Genomic DNA, 20,323 nt, shown 5'->3' with positions numbered 1-20,323 from the left:
CCTGTATATAGCTTTACCTATATCATATACAATTGGAGTGAGTATAGCAAATGAAAGGTACCAAATTATTCTATTTAAAACCCATACTCCCTCTGTGGAAGACTTTAGCTAAATCTTCCATGGGGAGTGAATTTCAAATGAAACAGCTAATCAAGCAGTGTTACAGAATGATATTTTGCATATAGACTAAAGCGGAAATAGGCACTTGAATGATCAATTTAGAGAATAAAGGTATTGTTTTTAGCCGCTGGAGTGCATCTATCGTCTCATATAACACGGGCGACATCATTATTTTAAGTAAAACAACAAGGCGTAGCCTCGTTGTTTTCCTTAAAATAATGAGGAAGCCCGTGTAATATGAGACGATAGATGCACTGATAGCTGCTAAAAACAATACCTTTATTCTTATTCTAAACACTTCAATTCAAGTCAAAATATAATAAGTATTAACAATTTTAATCAAAGTAAATCCTACATTTTTTATACCTAGGGCTTAAAATCGACCAGTCCCGTTGTTGCTATGCGCCTCCAATTGGTTCAAATTTCGAGTACACGTATCGCGTCGATGCACACACACTGACCCGTGTGATATCGTGTCATATCACACGGGTAAGAACCAATAAGATTGTAGGAACTTTCTCAAGTGTTTAAGAATTGACATTAAAGAGGGATGGAGGGCATTATTAGCAGTGTGGTGAAATGATGCTTTGTTTCTCACTATCAAAATGAAACTCCAGTACTCTATTCAGAAAAGGCAATGTCATGGCCACCACCATCGTCTCATATATCACTATGTTGCTTACAAGAGGAACTCTGCTTTCACACACATGCCAGATCTAATTTGTATCTCCCACAATTCTTAGCTGTTTGCTCCTGGGACAAACAAAGTACTTTCCATTCTAAGAGTATGGATTATTTTGAGAAGACACTTGGACCTGAATTCTAGATAACTTAACCGCATACACTTGATGCTGCCATTTTGTGATTCCCACCGTATGCAAATTCAAAAGTTGACGGAGCCACACCCAGTGTAGGTAGCATCAGACTAACCATGGTAATAAGATGGGCAGCTTGATGTGGTCTGATCTATGGTACAGAAATGTGACAAACATGCAAATGTGTGGTGCTCTTGTTGTCGATTCCACACTTCACACATTTACAGCCTGTCTCAAAAAAAAAAGTGAAAAGCGCCCTCTATGGCAATTAAAAAATACCATTGTGACACGATGCTTACATTAACGTCAGGGTCGTAGTCTTAGCTCTCAAATACAGTTTGTTCTGTTCAATTTGCTTGTTTTAATCTTGAGATATGTTTAGTTAACAACGAAAGGGTAAAATCACAATTGTGCCAGTTTTACTAGGGAAGATCAAGAGGACTGTCCATGTAAATCAATGATAGCCAGTTTATCAAGAGTTCCTTCGTGAAATCAAAAGAACGCATCAATTATACAACAATAAAAATAGTTTTAACTGTTTTATCATGATACAGGTATTACTAGTATATGATTCTCTTTTTCCACTTAAAACAGATTAAAAGAGAAATAGATATTTCACATTCTGCAGTAAAATTAAATACATGTGCATGTCAATGATTTTATCATGGTAAATACTGTTTTCTTTGTCACTCAAGACATGTTAAAAGACAAACAAATATGCAAACTTATAATGAATACGTATTATTTGTTGGGAGAGAAATTAGACAAAATAATGCATGCGCTGATGTTGGTGCGTCTTCTGCACGAGCCCCGAAGGGGGAGTGCATTACACGCATCAACATCAGCTATCATTGATTTACATCAGCAGCCCTCTTCCCTAGTAAAAGTGGCACAATTGTGATTTTACCCTTTCGTTGTTAACTAAACATATCTCGAGATTGAAACAAGCAAATTGAACAGAACAAACGGCATTTGAGAGCTAAGACTGCGCACCTGACGTTGATGTAAGTATCATGTCACAACAGTATTTTCTAATTGCCATAGAGGGTGCTTTTCACTTGCACAATTTTTTTAAAGACAGGCTGTATATACACATCTATATACACAGCCTAGACTGCTGCCCTCATTATGTTAAAAAAAGCAACTTTTTCACCAGATTCTGGTGATCTGAGGCACAAATACATGCAGGGTAGATGACTGAAGGAGTTAGCAGCATAGTTTGGCATAATATTTACACAGGGGAGACACACGTTGTGCGAAGTAGTGTTTTCTGTTGACGACTGTGTGACGAGAGCTATGCTTGTGTACAGGGCCTTAAAATCCATACACCTGCTATGGAAGGAAATTTATACCCCTATGTGGGAGATTAAGGTCATATCTTTCATAGGGGGTGTAAGGATTTCAAATGTAATGGCCCAAAGCTTGCACACAACCTTATAACAGTGGCTTGAGATGCCCAATTTTCTGACAAATTTTTGTACTAATATATTTATAGATTACAGTGAAATGTCACCTTTTTAACATTCACTGTTGAAATGCAGTCCATTTAAGAAAATATTTTGTAAGATTTATAATTTTGCCAGAATAATGATGATAGGTCTAGATCCTGAATGGTTAAAATAATAAGTGTATCTGTTGTGAATTCAATCACCTGGGACCTGTACTTGACCCAGAATGGACATCTACCTGACAGTAGTGTCAAGTTATATGCTGACTGCCTGCCTGTAAGCCACCAAACCAATCTTGACAATTTGTTATCAAAATTACCCAATTGCCTGGAGTCAAGTTGTAGTTGTTGGTTAATTTATATTTCATCACGAGCCATGCAGTTATTACACCATCATGGCTAAAGATTTTGTTGACTTTGGTATAATGGTTGTAATCTATCAAACCTGTGTAATCAACCAGGGATAAGTCACCGGTCATATATGATTGTGTAGAGCAAATTGTTTCACAGCATTTTGAAATCCTTAGAGCATCTTTCTTTCATATTAACCAAGACACTCTAAAGCTTTTCTAAATCCATGTACTATTATAGCCATAAGCCAAGATATTGTGATCAAGCTGGTTTTGATGGGTTAGGAAGTGTGCATAGAAGCTCATAGATGATATTTTACCCTTCCCAGAATCCTTTGCAACATGATACATCTCCTTGTTTCATCAAATGATACTCCTATTACTTTGTGCAGGTTCCGTTTGTTTTCATTTTGAGAATGCACTACTTAAACACGAATCGATAGTCAAGAAATAAACATATTTTGCAAATCTGGATGTGCTCTGTTCATAGAGGTACCTTTTTTCACCATGTTGTACGGGGTTGTACGAAATAGCAAATCAGTATAGAAAATTAAAATGGGAGAAATGCATTATGGGAAGTGTAAGATTTCCTCTCTGGACTTGATGGGTTAGGAAGCGTGGTTGGCAGCATATTTGCTGTAGCTTGGAGTCTTTGACACAATAGCTGGTCTTGATGGGTTAGGCAGCATGGTTGCTGGCATATTTGAGTCTTTGACACGATAGAGAAATTGTGAATGACATTTCAATGAAGTCGACCTGGTAGAATGTCAGCAATGAAGCATCCTCACTTTCAGTGTTTATTTAAGAAAATGACTTCAAATTTGGCAACGATGGGATTTGGTACATTAAGGGGGTACTACACCCCTGCCCAATTTTGTGCCTATTTTTGCATTTTTCTCAAAAATTATAGAGCATTGGTGACCAGTAAGATATGTATATTATAGGGGCAAGGACTACAACTGCTACACTGGAAATTTTATTTCAGCACAGACAACAGTTGTGGAGTTACAGTCAAAAATGAGGGAAAACCAATATTTGATCAATAAATCAATAACTACTTGCCTTGAGTTGCTGAATTTTCAGTGCAGTAGTTGTAGTCCTTGCCCTATAATATACATATCTTACTTGTCACCAATGCGCTATAATTTTTGAGAAAAACACAAAAATAAGCAAAAAAATTGGCTAGGGGTGTAGTACCCCCTTAAACTGATGACAGTGTGGAGACATTACTGAATCACATGTGCCTTAAGAGACAATTGTAAGGTGAAACACACATATGAAGTGAATGGAGGTGTTTTGTGTGTCAACAGAGTGAAAATTAGCTAGTTTAAGTTGAAAAGAAGATGGAAGTGTTAGCAAGGTAGTTTTGCCAGTTACTTTTATGCCTCAAGGATTTTAGATGTATAGATATACAGTATGGTAGAAACAGGATAGTGCTACCAAGATTGAATTTCATTTTACATTAGTAAGATAACAAGCTAATACGGGTTAGAGTGAAAATTACTGTATCATATTAGCTGACTTTCAGACTACAGAACAGATATTATGACTTTCTGGGATATTATTTTACACCTGTGATGTATAAAAGCTTGCATACTTGAGAGATTATTTTACACTTACAGAATGCAAAAGCTTATTATTAAGCCTTGTTTTTGTTTCAATTATTAACATAAGCAATTGATAAGAGTGGAAAGTGTCAATTTATTACAATTTCAGCTCGGTGATTATTTCTTTCCATTTCAATAATGTATGATGTGGTAAATAAAACAAATCATTGATCTTATCAAGGAGCAGTTACTTAGAGAATAAAGGTATTATGTTTAGCTGCTAAAACAATACCTTTATTCTCATTCTTGAACATTTTAATCCCGGATTTTAATTCAAATAAAAAATATTAATCATAAGTAGACCAAATTTTAATCAAATTAAGTCCTACATTTTACAAGGAATTAGCTATGCGCCTCCGATTGGTTCAAAGAGCATGTACACGTATTGCTTCAATGCACATGCTGAATCCTGTTATATCATGTCATATAATATGGCTAAGAACCAAGAAGATTGCAGAAACTTTCTCAAGTGTGTAAGAATTTGATATTACAGTTTTACGTTTATATTTGTCTTAAACTTCAAAGATCAATCAGAGCCAACTTACAATAAATGCATTGGGCTCTTGCGACATATGTAGTCTGTGAATTCAGGGCCAGAAGTGGTAAATAACAATACATTCAAATATTCTAATCTTTCCTTAAAAAAAAAGGCTCAAAATTTTGTCACTGAAAATCTAGAATACATCATTAAGTAAACATTAGGCTATTCTAGTTGAAATCCATATACCCCTAGGAAGATATGACTTTGATATCCCACATAGGGGGGTATAGATTTCAAATGGAGTCACCCATCCAGGTAACCCCATTTTGAGATTCACACTCCCTGTGTTGAAGATAAGTTCATTTCTTCCATAGGGGGTGTATGGATTTTGCATGGAATAGCCCAGCACATATTAAATCAGTTCAGATTTTGTCAACTGAGAACTGGAAAGAAAAGTGCATTCTTGACTGTGAACCTGATAGTTGTATTGCTAGTTAATTTGATGTAGTCAAAAGGAACATTGAAAAACAGTATTTTTGTACAGGTTAAGTTTGATGTTTTTATAATAATGGAAACAGTAAGATTTTTTGACAATTTCTCTGCTTGAATTTTTTGTTTGTTTTTAAATATTAGCTTTAGAAATATTCTCACTAGTTTTTAAAATTTGCTCCGATTTGTATAATACACCCATCACAAAACTTATCATACATTAAATATTTTCACTTTAACAGTACTCATTAAATCAATTAGAATTCAATTGACGAATCCAGTGGGTCATCAAAATGCAAGCTGCACTAAGACATGAGGTACATAGAATACTATTTGCCTTGCGTGCTCTGTCAGATTTATGTGCTCTGTCAGATTTATGTGCTCTGTCCACTAGTTTTCTGTAAAGGAACATGTGGATCAGAGAAGATAGATTACTCTTCCTAGAATCCTGTGCAACATGATATGTCATCTCATTTCATCAAATGACACTCCCATTACTTTGTACAGGTTCCCTTTGTTTTCATTATGAGAATAGATGGTTAAACATGGGTCGATTGTCAAGAAATACCATATTTTGCAAAATCTGTGCTCTGTTCATTGAGATACACTATCGACCCATGTTGCACTAGATAGCAAATCAGTAGAAATTGAATGGGAGAAATGCATTATTGGAATTTTTACATCTTCTCTGCATGTGGATATACTCTGTACAAAATTTTTTATATCAAAGGTTTGCCATGTTGGAAAATACACAAAATAAGGTTTGCTATATCAAATATACAATAATGTTCTCTTATGTTGAATATGAAATAAGGTTTCTTAAGGTGGCTGTGTACTCTCAGACATGCATGTAGTAAAAGTGCAATAACTTTGTAATTATTCGCGCAAGACATATAAAAGTATACATTTTTATAAAGGCAAGACATCAATAAATCTTAATATAAATACAGATTTGGGGTAAAAACAACAATTATGAAGAAAATCACAAAAAGTGAGTTTTTGGCAATATTTGTTAGGTACATCATAACAAAAAACACTGCTCCAAAATATTTTATTTTGTTTTTAGCTCAATCTTGAGGATCCATTCCAAAAACGGTTTTTTTGTTGTTTTGATATTGGCCTTAGTTTTTGAGATATTGACCATATAAGGCATCAAAATGTTCTTTTTAAAATTCACAAACGCCTATTTGCACAAAATGATGCCTAAAATCGAAATAGACCAAAATATAAAAAAATGAGAAAACCGTTTCTTGAGTCGATCATGCTTTTTACGATGATCATATTTGCTTACCTATAGATGCTGTATTTATTGAGTTATCGTAGTACCTAAATCGTCATTTTACCGAGAAAATGAACATTGAAATAATGGCCGTTGAAGTTTAAAGTGGTCACATTTTGCCCTTTCATCGAATCTCTCAGAAGAAAGCGGCAGTTTTCGCTTTTCTACCTTATATTACGTGAACATCGGGTAAATCCACAGCCCGTTGAGAAGTTTGAGCGAAATCCATTCATAACTTGATATTCAAATCGAGGGAGAGAACTTGAAAAAACCCACATTTTATCAGCTAAAACGGAGCCATTTGACCACTTGAAATTAGTGTTTCCAAAGGATGCGCCAGGCATGCAGATAAGCGTCGCGTATGCGTAGCGTATCTGTGCGTTAACAAATTGCGCGATACGCTTGCGCGATGCGTTGTTATGCCAAGGTACCTCGCTGATACAACAAAGATTTTCTCTTTTTAAAATTGCAAACACGAATGAAATAGTGAAATAAAATCCATAAAATAGCGCAGTTGGAGTTTATAAATCTGGATTTTCTTTCCTTGTATTTATAAAAAACATAACAAAGTAACAAATATCAAAAAATCTCAATTTTGCGAAAGAAACAACGTCTTGAGTACACAGCCGCGTTAACCCTAACCTGATTGAAGCTCACTGATAAAGCTCACTTTGAAAATCACTGCGCATGCATGCATTCATTCCATGTGATGCAATGACACAATCAGACATATTTACCCAGGGAATCACTGCCCGGGCCAGCAAAATCTTCTGTGTGGCATGGGAGGGGTCTGAGGTACGAATCCCAGGGGTACCAAGTGACTTCTTTGTTCATCTTCTCTCCTTTTTCATTTCTTCTTTCCTTTCTGATAGCAAAAAAACCATGGGTTGGGTTAGGGTAAGGTTAGAATATGACATATGAAACCTTGGACATAACGGGCTGTAACCAAATAGTCAGCTTACTATTCCTTAAATTGATTCAGTATGCATAAATAAGGCAATTTGATCAGAAAAGCTTATGTTTTTTCATAAAACAGGTGTGAAGTAATTTTGCTTGTAAGTGTTTGTTGGTGTATCATATACTTTGTTCGGCTTATTTATAATAGGAAAATTATTTGGTTTTTGTTACTGAGTGCATCAAAGTCTCAACTTACGCTTGCATTAATTCATATAAGTGCATGCCAGTCACATTATACAAAGCGCAGCTAGCATATTGGTGGCGCACCTGTACCTATTGTGTGTATGCCATTCTGATGATTCTATATCAATCCACAATGAGTGCCCATTGTAAGCCAAACAAAGATGGGTCCCAGTGATCTCCCTACCAGGCCATAGAAAAGTGTAGGAACGTGGGAAAACAGTTCCCAGATAATCTCGAGAAGTGGCTCCCCACCAGATTTCTACCCATAGATTGTAAATTCATGAGACTTAATGTGTAGATAAAATCTGCGTACAGATATTTTGACAATATTAAAAGGTCATTTCGGTAACTTCAATGCTGTACGTGAGCAGATGATGTTTACGATAGTGGCTGTTTAAGTAAGTGTAAGCTTAGCTAAATAAACAAGATGAATGCTATGCCAATATTTTTGGCTTTGATAAGAGCAGCTGCAGGTATGATTTGACAGATGTAAACCGTTAAGAAAGGCCTTGCTACGTAGGTTGTAAATTCTGAGATCCTTCTAAACGTATCAGATTATCAAGAACCACATAAAACTAGGCATATTATACCACCATTGATAGATTTCAAATATGGCTGTGTCAATTCAAAATCATGAGAAAATGCAACAAATTTTGTAGAAAATTGTGATAATTGTTTATCTATTTGACATTTAACGCACTGGTGTAAAGAGAAGCGTAAGTGTTAGCAAGGAAATATTAATTGTATTTACCCTGCGAGTTGTAGATGAAGTCGTCAAACCCAAAGCCCCATTATCATTTGTAAATGAAGTGTTTCATGCTGACATCATCTTACTCTAATGGAGTGGTATTTAAGTAAATGCCACGAAATGAAAATATATAATGAAATTTTTATTTCTCCAATTTAAGGGTTTTTTTTGAGAAAGCAGTAGCATACTGTAAAAGTGGAAATTTTCGCGCTACATTTATTTGCACGCTTTTCCAAGCTGTTCCAAGCTGCTACCGCAAAAATAACAACGCACAAATATATTCCTTTTGTGTATAGGTCAATGTAAGGAAACTTGGAATTGTGAAAATTGGCAAAGCGCAAAAAATTAATCGCGCGTAAGTTTCCACTTTTATAGTAATTTGATATCAGTATAGCTGTACGATAGTCTATGACAGTACCTATCCTTACTAGTGGTCTTTTCTGGCTCACATCTGTTTAAGGGGACTTCTTTCAGGCCCGTAGCCAAGGGGGATGCGACGCACCCCCCCCCAAAAAAAAAAAAATTTGCCAAAAGTGCTAAAAAGGTCCACTTTTTGTCATAAAGTGGGCCAATAATGAGGTTTTTGTAGGAGGGTTAGGGGGGGGGTAAGGTCCACCCCCCTCAAATTAATCCTGGCTACGGGCCTGACTTCTTTTGATGCACTTTTAGCATGAAATTTGGCATAAATGCAAGTTAAACCACAGGAAAATCATTCAGCATTGATTTACATATTCTTGAAAGTCAGTGTCTTTCTACTCTTTAATAGGTTAAGTAGTGGTGACACCAGGATTTTTTCTGGGGGTAAAGGGAGGCAGGTAAAAATTACTCAAATTTGTTAAAATATGGCATCTTTGGCCTAAATTTTTCTTTAAAATTCTTATTTTGATATGGGGGGGGGAGAGGAAGTGGGAGAAAAGCCCAAGATGGGGTGGGGAATTCTCCCATGCCCCCCCCACCCCTCAACTGCCCTTGGCACGGTGACTGGGTAAAAGAGTGACTTGCCTAGGTAGTTGTAAAAAAACTGCCCCTTTTCATTTGTTCTTTAAATTATGCATGTATACACTGTGTTTTGAGTACCTCCTCTGGGCACAAATGGGAATCAGTTTGGGTTTCTTTTTCCGAACACTTGACGAAAGTAAACAAAGCTACTCTACTTTACCACCGTTGTATGTCTTCCACCACCAGCTAGGTGTTTTACAGATCTCGGTCAACATGTAGCGATTGGTGCTTGACATGAGATGCAAGCTGGCCTAATTCTGTTGGCACTCCTTTTTGTTGTCTTAGTTCATTCCGCATGGATTTTGATGATGTACTTGAAACATGGTAATTTATTTGACGTAAAACAAGTGCAAAAAGTAAAGGGAAAAGGTAATTGGTTATTGGGTGAAGTAATTTCTCATTAGGTTTCACTGCCTGAAGAGATTTGATCAAAAATTGAATTCCCTCCTGAGGTTGGTATCTGTCAATGAGGTGACCAGATCACCAGGCTGGCATTATGGCTAGAGGCAGTTTATAACACAAATGGGTCAATGAGATATATTAAAAATGACCTTGTGTGGTATTTAGTTCCCAGGAAGTGAGTTTTGCCTGAGGGTATTTGTGGTTAAATGTTGATTTTTTACTACAAGAGTTATCGATTTGGTTGAAAAAGGAGGTGAGACATGATCAATTCTGTTCAGGTAGTAAAACCTAATGTGACATGTTTGTCCTTGATTGCCAGGGTTTACAAAATCACACACAATCACACATGCAAATATACATAGACAACAATATTGTTTTGGATCCAGAATGGTAACGTAATATAGGTTGACCTTGGTATTATTACAGTATAAAATATGTTGACGCACCGATCAAAAGCTTGAAACTATTGCCTCCTGAATGGTCAGGTTTTTCAATTGGTCACAATGTCACATTGATTATCAAAAACCACCATACCATTTGCTGGAACAACATTTCTGAAACAACAACAGAAATATCAATTTGTTGGCTTTTAAAAATGTTGGTTATGAATTTAACCAAATACTGTGGCGGTAAATTCTAATTTCACTGATGCTAAATGAAAACCACATTGTCGGGAGAAATCAAAGTAAACCTAACAATTGGTAACCTAATTTGAAGAACACGTTTATGATGATGGAGACAATAACAATAATGATACAAATTATTTTTTGCTGCTGCCGTGCATGATAAAAAAATGTGCCATTTACTTGATATACAGTCTGTCTCAAAACAGAATGGAATCAAGATGGTGAAACAAAAATAGCCGATTTCTGTCCGAAGTTTCAGTTATGTTCAATTGTGTTCCATACCATACCAAACAATGTAAAAGTGGTAATTAGAATTAAAATAACTGTACAATTGAAAAATGTTTGCGCTTCATGTACAGTTATCACAGTAACACAAAGCCAAAATGATGCCCAGCGCCAATATTTTTGTCTTTTCCCCCTGAAGCAACTGACCATAATATGCCACCGAACATGTAAAATACTTGGACACCCCAAAAGGATTTTTACAAAGACCACAATAGAATGCAGCATTTCAATTCAACTCAAATTTGCAAAACATGCAGCCATGCTTGTTTGCAATACATATTTTGTATGAAATATGTTATACATTGCAAGAGCTAGAGACTTTGTTTGACTGTAGCATTTTAATTAGAACACGGATAGACATGTAGGTATATAGCAAGCACATAGCATAAGTTAGCCTAGGGACTTAGATCTGAATGTAAAGAACTGTGCAGATGAAAATGAAAAATGTAAGATTTTAGCTGCAAGGCTTTGAAAGATAAGCAGGAAAGATTTGTGTGATGAAAGGTTTCAATTAAGAAAGAGGTTGGACTCCAATATGAATTCATACCTGGCTGGTGTGGTATACCTTGCAGTTCAGGTTTCATTAAGCTAGGCGAATTCTCTCTTGGGCATATTTTTTTATTGTTCCTTGTTTATTCTCTCGGAGATTATTTTTTGTTTGTGTGTAATTGAGCATTTTATAAATGGTGAGAAAGACAACAATAATGAAAAGAGGTCTAGGAGGAGATCGAGGTAGAAAGAGAGAAATGCACGGAGACATAAATTTGGGTATACAAGAGGGAGACAAAATAGTGTAACGTACAGGGAGAGAGAGAGAGAGGGAGAGAGAGAGATGATTAATGGGAGACATGGTATAGACAGACAAGACAGAAAGAAGACAGAAGAAAACTGATGAAAATAAATGAGGGGTTAAGAGAGAAAGCGAAAGTGAACAGCTATCATAACTGAACACATTGCATAAGTACACAACTATTTTGCACATGAATGTTACAAGTGTTGTAAATTGTTTTCATACACTCTTAGACTCGCACACAGATACATGTACTACACACAGTGTGTTTGTGTTTTGAATTGAATCATTTTTCTTGAAGATGGTGCATTGATATTTGGTCAGATTTTCTGACACTTTTAGTATTTTGTTTACTATAAAAAACATCAAAAAATCTTTGTCGTGTATGAAATAGGTTAATAAATGCAGATCCCTTATTGCTCAAGAGATTAGACACAATAACACAAACACACTTGCAGGCTTGCACTTGCGGGGCTTGTGCATTGGAGGACTCAACATCTCAGCGCACATGCATTATTGAGTTCAATTTCTCTCATATCAAGTGAGTGATACACATTGATTACCCTATAATTGAAGGTTAAGTCGATTCAACCACCTTGGTTGTGTAAGTATTTGGAGGTGCTCTTGCATCATAATAATTATTTCAGTGATCAAGTGAACTAACATTTCATATTCTGTTTCTTTGTATTTTTTCTAGGATACCTGATAAACAAGATTTAGCCTTTGGTTCTATTCAGCAAGGTACTATGTGTATGGACACACTAGGTCATGTACATGAAGGCACATTAGGCCTTTATGAATGCCACAATAGTGGTGGCAACCAGGTGAGTGCATAGAAACCAATTGAGACCCAACTGGCGTTAATTTTTCATTGAAATAAATGTTTGGCACTTATTCAATGCCTTTCACATGTATCAAGATGCTTTACATTTACTCCACTGTCGTTGGAATATGTCAGCTGCCATACAATGCTCAAGGCATGCTCAAACCTTTGGGCAGCGCACAATGGACATTATTCATAACAGCTTCCCATTTCATCCCTGGGTAGAGAGAGACGAGTGAGGTTAAGTTCCTTCCCCAAGTACACACACAATCACACCACCTGGGCTCGAACTCACAATCCTCCTATTATGAGGCAGAGTCTGTATCGCTGTGCCACTGTGCCCACAAATGACATGGTCTTTATGTCAAATCTACTAGTGCTGTTGTTGATATGATTTTTTCATGTTGACATGTTGGAATAATTACATCCTGATATCGATTATATATCTGATTAGTTCATATATATCACAAAATGAAAGAAATCCATTGTAATTTGGTTAAATGTCTTGCATATATACCATGCCAAAATTTGCACTTTTTGGGCAATAATTGCCAAATAGAGTGACCTATGAGCGTCAAAATGCCACACGCCAGTCGGGCGTGTACTTTTAGAAAGTAACAGGCCCGATAGCAAAAGTACACGCCAATGGCGTGCAAGCATGTGTAAAAGTCCAGCCCAGGAGGTTTAACAAGTTTTAGTATGGCTAGGGTTAATCTTTTAAATTGACACAGAAAGAATCTCTCTGGACATGCTCATTGTATTAGTAGTGTCTAAATCTTATCTTTGTTTTTATTTGTTCCTTTTCCAGGAATTTTCTTTTACCAAAGAGAAGCTTATCAAGCATGCTGATCTCTGTCTAACTGTAATATCAAAAACATCAGGTGAACTGATTAAATTACAAGCTTGCCAGGGATATAATAAAAACCAGGTACGTACAAGTTTGTTTGTTCTTTATTTTTAAACTTGTATTCAGGAGAAAAAGCTAAGCTTTTATATAACAGTATACAATTCTACGATTTAAGTTTAAAAAAGTCAATATATGCGCAGGGGAAAAAGTTCATTTTGGCATTTGCGAGGGCAGCCAGGCAATTCTGCTAAGGCGTGCTAGGGCACAAGGCAATCACATGCTAACGAATACATCCAAAGTTACACATTTTGAGGGGCACCAAGGCAAAGGCATGGGGCACCCAAGGCAATTGCCTTCAGTGCCTCTGTTTTTTCCCTGTGCTAAATTCTTTCATATTTGATGTTTGAAGACTCTGATTAGCAGAGTTGTGCAGTTCTCCATTAACAAGTAAAATATCAAGGTGCTAGTGCAAGAATGCCCTATCTGCTATAGCTGCTAGGTGTCATATTTTTTTAGATGCATATAATTTAGAATGCAGATATGATCAATGTCTATATGGCAGCTATTGCAGATAGGGGTTTGTGGCAGTAATCCCTGAATATTGTATTGGAATATCAACTTATATAACAGTTTTTATCTTGACATGCTTAGTGCAATTTGAATATTAATACTCTTGCCTCTTTCTTTCTTGTTTTCTTTGCAGAAATGGGATCAAATAGAAAATAATCGTATGTTTAAATCCCAAGGATCAGAATTTTGTATAGACAGTCGTGATTCCAAAACACAAGGACTTACAATAGAGCAATGTGACAAAAGGACTCTTACACAGCATTGGAAATTCTCTATGGGAAATCTCAGACATTGACCCTGGCTTTGAGGGCGCTTTTCTTTTTGTATAGTGACATTACAACAAAGTCTGGGGTCACACGGTTTGTCGTTGATTATGATTGTGTTACAATTGATTTATGACATGAGTTTGACAGCTCAAAGTCATCGGCATGGCATCAGCGTGTTGTTATCCGTGAATGATGCAAGTTTTCTTCATTTGGCCAGCTAGCAGTGTGGTCAGGTCATAATTATGTGTGCAAAATGCAACGTGTGACTGCAAGTCATTGTAATACATTGTGTCTCATAGTCATAATGGCTTATACCAATGCATTAGGCTATTCCATTTAAAATTCACACTACTCCTGTGGAAGATTTTGGAAATACCTTCCACAGAGGGTAAATGTATATGAATTTCAAATGGATGAACACATTAGGCAGCTCCATTTGAATTTCATGCACTCTCTGAGAAAGATTCAACCTGGATTTTCCACAGAGGGAGGGTGAGTTTCAAATAGAGTTGGTTAATACGCTAAATTCATTTGAAATTCATACTCGCCCTGTGCAATAACCAGGGGGAGAGTGGACTTAAAATCGATTAGCCCACTGAGACATCCTGTATGATGTATCAATGAACTGTTAAGCTGAATTTATACTTGATCGCTGAGCGATTGCGGTGCACCACTTTTGGAAAGCGATGGGCAATCACCAAATTTTGTAATGCATCGCTTGTAGTTTTTGCGGTGATAGCGATTGCAGATGACAATTAAAATATTTTAAATGCCATAAAATACATTTTAGAACATCCATTACTGTCAATAATCATTGCTTTGAATTAATTCATCACTGAAAGTTAATAATCAAAAAAGATAAATTAATTAGCAAAATAAAAGAACTTGTTGGGTGTAAATGATTGGTTGATGCATTCATGTGTCAAGCAACATTGCTTAGAAGTTGAGATTTCTTCAACTGGCAAAAGTGATGTCGTTTTGCCTCAGCGATTTGTATCGATTGATTGGCTTGACGCTCTGAAAACAGAAGTAAACACTGAGCATGCATGAGAATCGCTTTTCTGCAAAAGTGATCGAGTATAAATTCAGCTTTACAGAAGTTGCGCATATCATATAATGCTGTGGCTTTGTTTGCATAATCATGAAGCATACATTTATCAAATGTAATTAGCAAGCTTTGTGCATTTGACAGCTGTCGTCGTCGCTACATTCTTGCAATTGTGACAACATCAGGAACTTGTGACCAGATGAGGAAACAAACTTGTGTGTGACCCATGGCCAAAGTTGTTGCTTCCTGTTGAAGAGACTACTATGACTATGTTCCTGTTGGAGAGACTACTATGTACTACGAGAATTTCAGTGTTTTTTCAACTCATGTTGCCTTTTTGTACTGGTTTAGTGTAAATACTAAATTGTGGGAATTTGGGGAACTATTTTGTATGACTAGTTGCCTAGTAGAATATTATGATAGCTATAAATATATACAACCTGTGTACACTCAAATTATTTGAACATTTGTATCTATAATGCTGTAGTTTTAATTTTTCAGTTTTTCTAAAGATATTTAATTTAGTTGAATTATGTCAAATGTTTAGATAATTTGAGTGAAGTGGTGTCTATGCTAAATGGGGCCATATTTGTGTACAACTATATTAGCAACTCAATTAGATGATATGTGTTCATTTGTTTTTGTTTTGATTTGTTTTTGCAACTGCTATGATAAGCAAAGCAGCACAGTTATCAGTGATTACCAAATCCACCCATAATCTGCATAGCACTCTATTTTGTGTGTGGTTGAACTATTGTTATTATTTATGAGCATTATGAGTGCTCTACAAAGTACACAGGGCTTAAACCCCCTGAGCACTACCTGCTGATCTAACATTGCCTCTGATTGGTCAATTACATGATATCTTCACTTTAATTCATCAATCAGAATGGAGATTTGCAAATAATTCACCCCAATTATTTTGTGTGGTGAAATTATTCTAACAATGTTGCTGATTGGTCCAATTGATAATGAAAACTTCTTTTTGGCCAATTTTTGGTAGTTCTCATGGTGTTAACAAGATGTCCTCCCCGGTACACAGAACATAAAAGACAAAAAGCAAAGATACATTTTACCTGGGAACAAGTGAGTTTTCAGGAAATGTTTGATGGTAGACATAGACTCAGCCTCTCTTACATACAAATGTAACACCGGAAGCTCATTCCAGAGCTGAGAACTGGCAACAATAAAAGAACAATCCCCAGCACTTTTGTGTGAATGAATAGCAGTGAGCCTGGTCTTGTCAGATGAGGAACGGAGTCTGTGTCTGCTCTCAGTGGTTACTGTGTGACTAAATAATGTTATGAGCTTACTCAAACTTACTCAAACATGATGAAACTGTACTAGAAATGCAATATATGTGATTTTGAAAGAGATTTTGTCACAATTCTGTCACAATCTTCCCATGATATAATCAAGTTTTTATAGAGTGGTATGTCCAATTGAATATGTATAATACAGAGTAATTTCTGTCATTTTGGTTCTGTAATCAAATCTTAAAGAGTACAAAGGTTATTATTAATTGCAGTATTTGATCTGTGAACCACTATACTATGTGTCATCTTCAAATTGGTAGTGACGTCACTGTATGTTTTAGGCTGATAATACGCTTACTTGTAAAGGGGTCTCTCACATACAGAGATTTTCATATCACTACCAGTCTTGAGGTGACAAGCAGTATAGGATTAGTCAAGTATATAAATTATAAACTTGGAGAAAAATTAATTATAACTGGTCAGCACCAATAAATGAAATGTACACAGAATAAGTTTCAAGATCCTGATAAAGAGGAGTATGAGAGTACATTGATATTTTACACATACTGTGTATACAATGTTAGTATTGATGTGTTATAGGGCTATTAGAGGAGGATGTAGAGCTTCGGGATATTCCAGTTGAAATCCATACACACCCTACAGAAGACATGGCCGATTGGCCGTAATCTCCCATATGGGGTGTAGATTTCAAATGAATCACCCATTCAGGTAAACCCATTTGAAATTCATGATCCTTGTGTGGAAGAGTAAGGTTATTTCTTCCACAGGGGGGTATTTGGATTGCAACTGGAATAGCTCATTCCCATCATGCAGTATTGCTGTGCTATGCAAACACTGATCAGTTATCTAGAGTTCTTGTCAAGATAAAAGGAAAAACTGCTGACAGTTTCACCAGAAAACATTTGGCTTGTTTAAAGCATCGTTGATGTTATTTGGAGCGGAAACTTGGGCCAAATGTTTTTGTGGAACACCTATCTCCAGAGTTGGTCTTGAGCAAACACTGGTCAAGTTCAGCTGTAGCTTTTTTGTGGCAAAAATCTAATCAAAGACCTGTAGTAGTTGATTTTTCATCTCAAAAAATTTCCAGCTGGCTCAGTTTTTTCCACCAAATTATTTCTGTGGTAAAATTAATCAAATTCTTACTTCGCATTAAGCAATGTCAGCATAATACATTAATCTGTAACAAAAGGTCAAATGTAGAAAACTCTTTAACAACTTGTGAAATTGCCCAGACTCATTGGAGTATTCCAGTTGAAATGAATACACTTATAGAATGACAATCTGGTAAGACATTTATATGATGCATATGCTGGAACAATGATGTCAGATTGCAATACCATTTAAAGAGTTTAACACTCAGATAAAAGAAACAATATGAACTTCAATCACATTAAAAACCATAGTTATTAGTGGCATTTACAGCCTGTCTCAAAAAAAATTGTGCAAGTGAAAAGCGCCCTCTTTGGCGATTAGAAAATACCATTGTGACATGATGCTTACATCAACGTCAAGGGCACAGTCTTAGCTCTCAAATACTGTTTGTTCTGTTCAATTTGCTCTTTTTAATCTCGAGATATGTTTAGTTAAGAACGAAAGGGTAAAATCACAATTGTGCCACTTTTACTAGGAATAGGGCTGTACATGTATATCAATGATAGCTGATATTGATGCGTCTAATGCACTCCTCCCTTCGGGCTCGTGCATTAAACACCAGCGCGCATGCATTATTTTGTCTAATTTCATTAATTTGTCAAATTTCATGAACTTGGCAAAGTTCATTAACCCATAAGTGTGTAATATTTGTTTGTCTTTTAACATGTCTTGAATGACAAAAAGAACAGTATTTACCATGGTAAAATCATTGACATGCACATGTATTTAATTTTACAGCAGAATGTGAAATATTTATTTATCGTTTAATTTGTCGTAAGAAGAAATAGAGAATCATTATACCTTTATCATGATCAAACATTAAAAACAATTTTGTATTGTTGTGTAATTGATGCATACTTTTGTTTTCACGAAGGAACTCTTGATAAACTTGATGCTATCATCGATTTACATGTACAGCGCTCTTCCCTAGTAAAAGTGGCACAATTGTGATTTTACCCTTTCGTTGTTAAGTAAGCATATCGTGAGATTAAACAAAGCAAATTGAACAAAACGGCAATTGAGAGCTAAGACCATGTCCTGGACGTCGATGTAAGCATTATGCCATAACGGTATTTTCTAATTGCCACTTGCACAATTTGTTTTGAGACAGGCTGTACTTATTTTATTTTCTATTAGAAATATCTGTAGACAAATATTTAATTTGCATAATGGTTTTCGCGCACTACTGTATTTAAGTTGTATATATGTATCTATCATTTTTTATTATTAATGTGTACCATTGATTAATGATTTGAAAGTATTCCTATGTGTGCTACAAGGATATTAGTGATTTTACTTTGACCAAGTCTAATAAGCAAAACCGCTTTTATAATGCAATGTGCATTTCAAACAAATGTAATCGGTGCTACCGTAATGTTTGATTTGGATTCATAGATGATATAGCCGCCTTTGTAACTACCGTATTGGTCCGAGTATAGTCCCACCCGTTTTTTAGGTGAACATTTTTCACAATTGGGGGTGGGATTATACTCAATTTCAAAAAAAAATTGAATTTGATTTTTTTTTTTTTTTTAGGTCTAGGTCTAGGTCTAGGTCCAGGGACACTCCAAAACCAAAAAAAAAAAACTTAAAAAATTTTGGAATTTTTCAAAAAATGGGGGGTGGGACTATACTCGAACGTGGGACTATACTCGGACGAATATGGTAATCAAATACAGATCGCAAAATAATTAAGGTACCAGTTATGTTTATCCTGTATATCCTAAATAAAGACAAATATGTCAAAATTAAAACCAGCAGCCAATACCTGTACCCATTAGCTCTGATTTAAGACCTGATTCGTTAAAATGGGTTGAGATTTAATGAAATAGTGACCTAAAGAAGGAATACAATCGAAAGTTGCATAAATGTGACATGGCATGACAAAATAGGTGGAAAGTAGCATATCCATGAAAAGCTGATTTTAATATCATCTTTTTCTCTGGAATTCAAGCTTTAAAATGATACCAAACATGCCAGGATTTGAAGTTTTAAAGACAGATATAAACTCAAAAAGGTCCTCAAAATTGTTTTTATTTTCTTTATATTTTGCAATCTAAAACCATCTGTATCTCAAAACTAGCAAATGCGACTTTCCGCTCATTTTGTGGTGCCATGTCACAAATGGAAAGCACGGCGCTAGTTCTCAAGTTGAGACAGCTTTGTGTACAAATCAATAGGGTACCCAATGGAGCAAATTGCAACTTTTGAATTTGCATTTTCCTTGGGATTTTGGATCATTGTGTCATCCTAACTCCCTGCAAAGACCACACTGCATCAGAGGATGATGTAGAGCATTCCCATCATACAGTAGTGATGTTCTATGCAAACACTGATCAATTATGTTCTTACAGGGCCTCTGATTGGTTAGTTACATGATATAATCATATAAGTAACGAATCAAAATAGAGCTTTTAGATCTCCCAGAAATTTTCAGTTAAATCCCAAGCCTACAATTTTGTTGATTTGGACCTCTGTGGTGAAATTAAAGCTTCCTATCCTACTGTTCTTACCATACTTCTGATTGGCTCAATACTTGATATAGACCAATTTATAACCAATCAAAATAGTTCTTACAGGGCAATACAACAGCAGGGTACAGACAGGAATATCTCCTTTAAATGTGGGTAGCCCGATTGACAGCCTCATCCCCTACTTTACCCATGGGATTTTGGCATTTGAAGAAAGTTGATATATAACTCCAGTAAATTTTAGGCGTGAGATACATTTCCTTTTGGTGGCATGAATGAAAAAGTGACATT

The 20,323-nt window shown here is 35.9% G+C and overlaps 1 protein-coding gene across 1 annotated transcript in view; it reads left to right on the top strand.

Moving 5' to 3' along the window:
- The window catches only part of LOC140153364 (polypeptide N-acetylgalactosaminyltransferase 2-like), a 280,543-nt gene extending 266,168 nt beyond the window's left edge, over nucleotides 1-14,375 (top strand). The window contains exons 12-14 of the mRNA XM_072176095.1: nucleotides 12,276-12,402; nucleotides 13,210-13,329; nucleotides 13,952-14,375. Coding sequence (XP_072032196.1) covers nucleotides 12,276-12,402; nucleotides 13,210-13,329; nucleotides 13,952-14,113 — 409 coding nt within the window. The 3' untranslated portion in view covers nucleotides 14,114-14,375. The remainder of the gene's footprint in view (nucleotides 1-12,275; nucleotides 12,403-13,209; nucleotides 13,330-13,951) is intronic.
- The last annotated feature ends 5,948 nt before the right edge of the window (nucleotides 14,376-20,323 follow it).

This window comes from Amphiura filiformis, chromosome 5, assembly GCF_039555335.1.
Source record: "Amphiura filiformis chromosome 5, Afil_fr2py, whole genome shotgun sequence".
Lineage (NCBI taxonomy): Eukaryota > Metazoa > Echinodermata > Ophiuroidea > Amphilepidida > Amphiuridae > Amphiura > Amphiura filiformis.
This window is presented reverse-complemented; position numbering and strand designations above follow the sequence as displayed.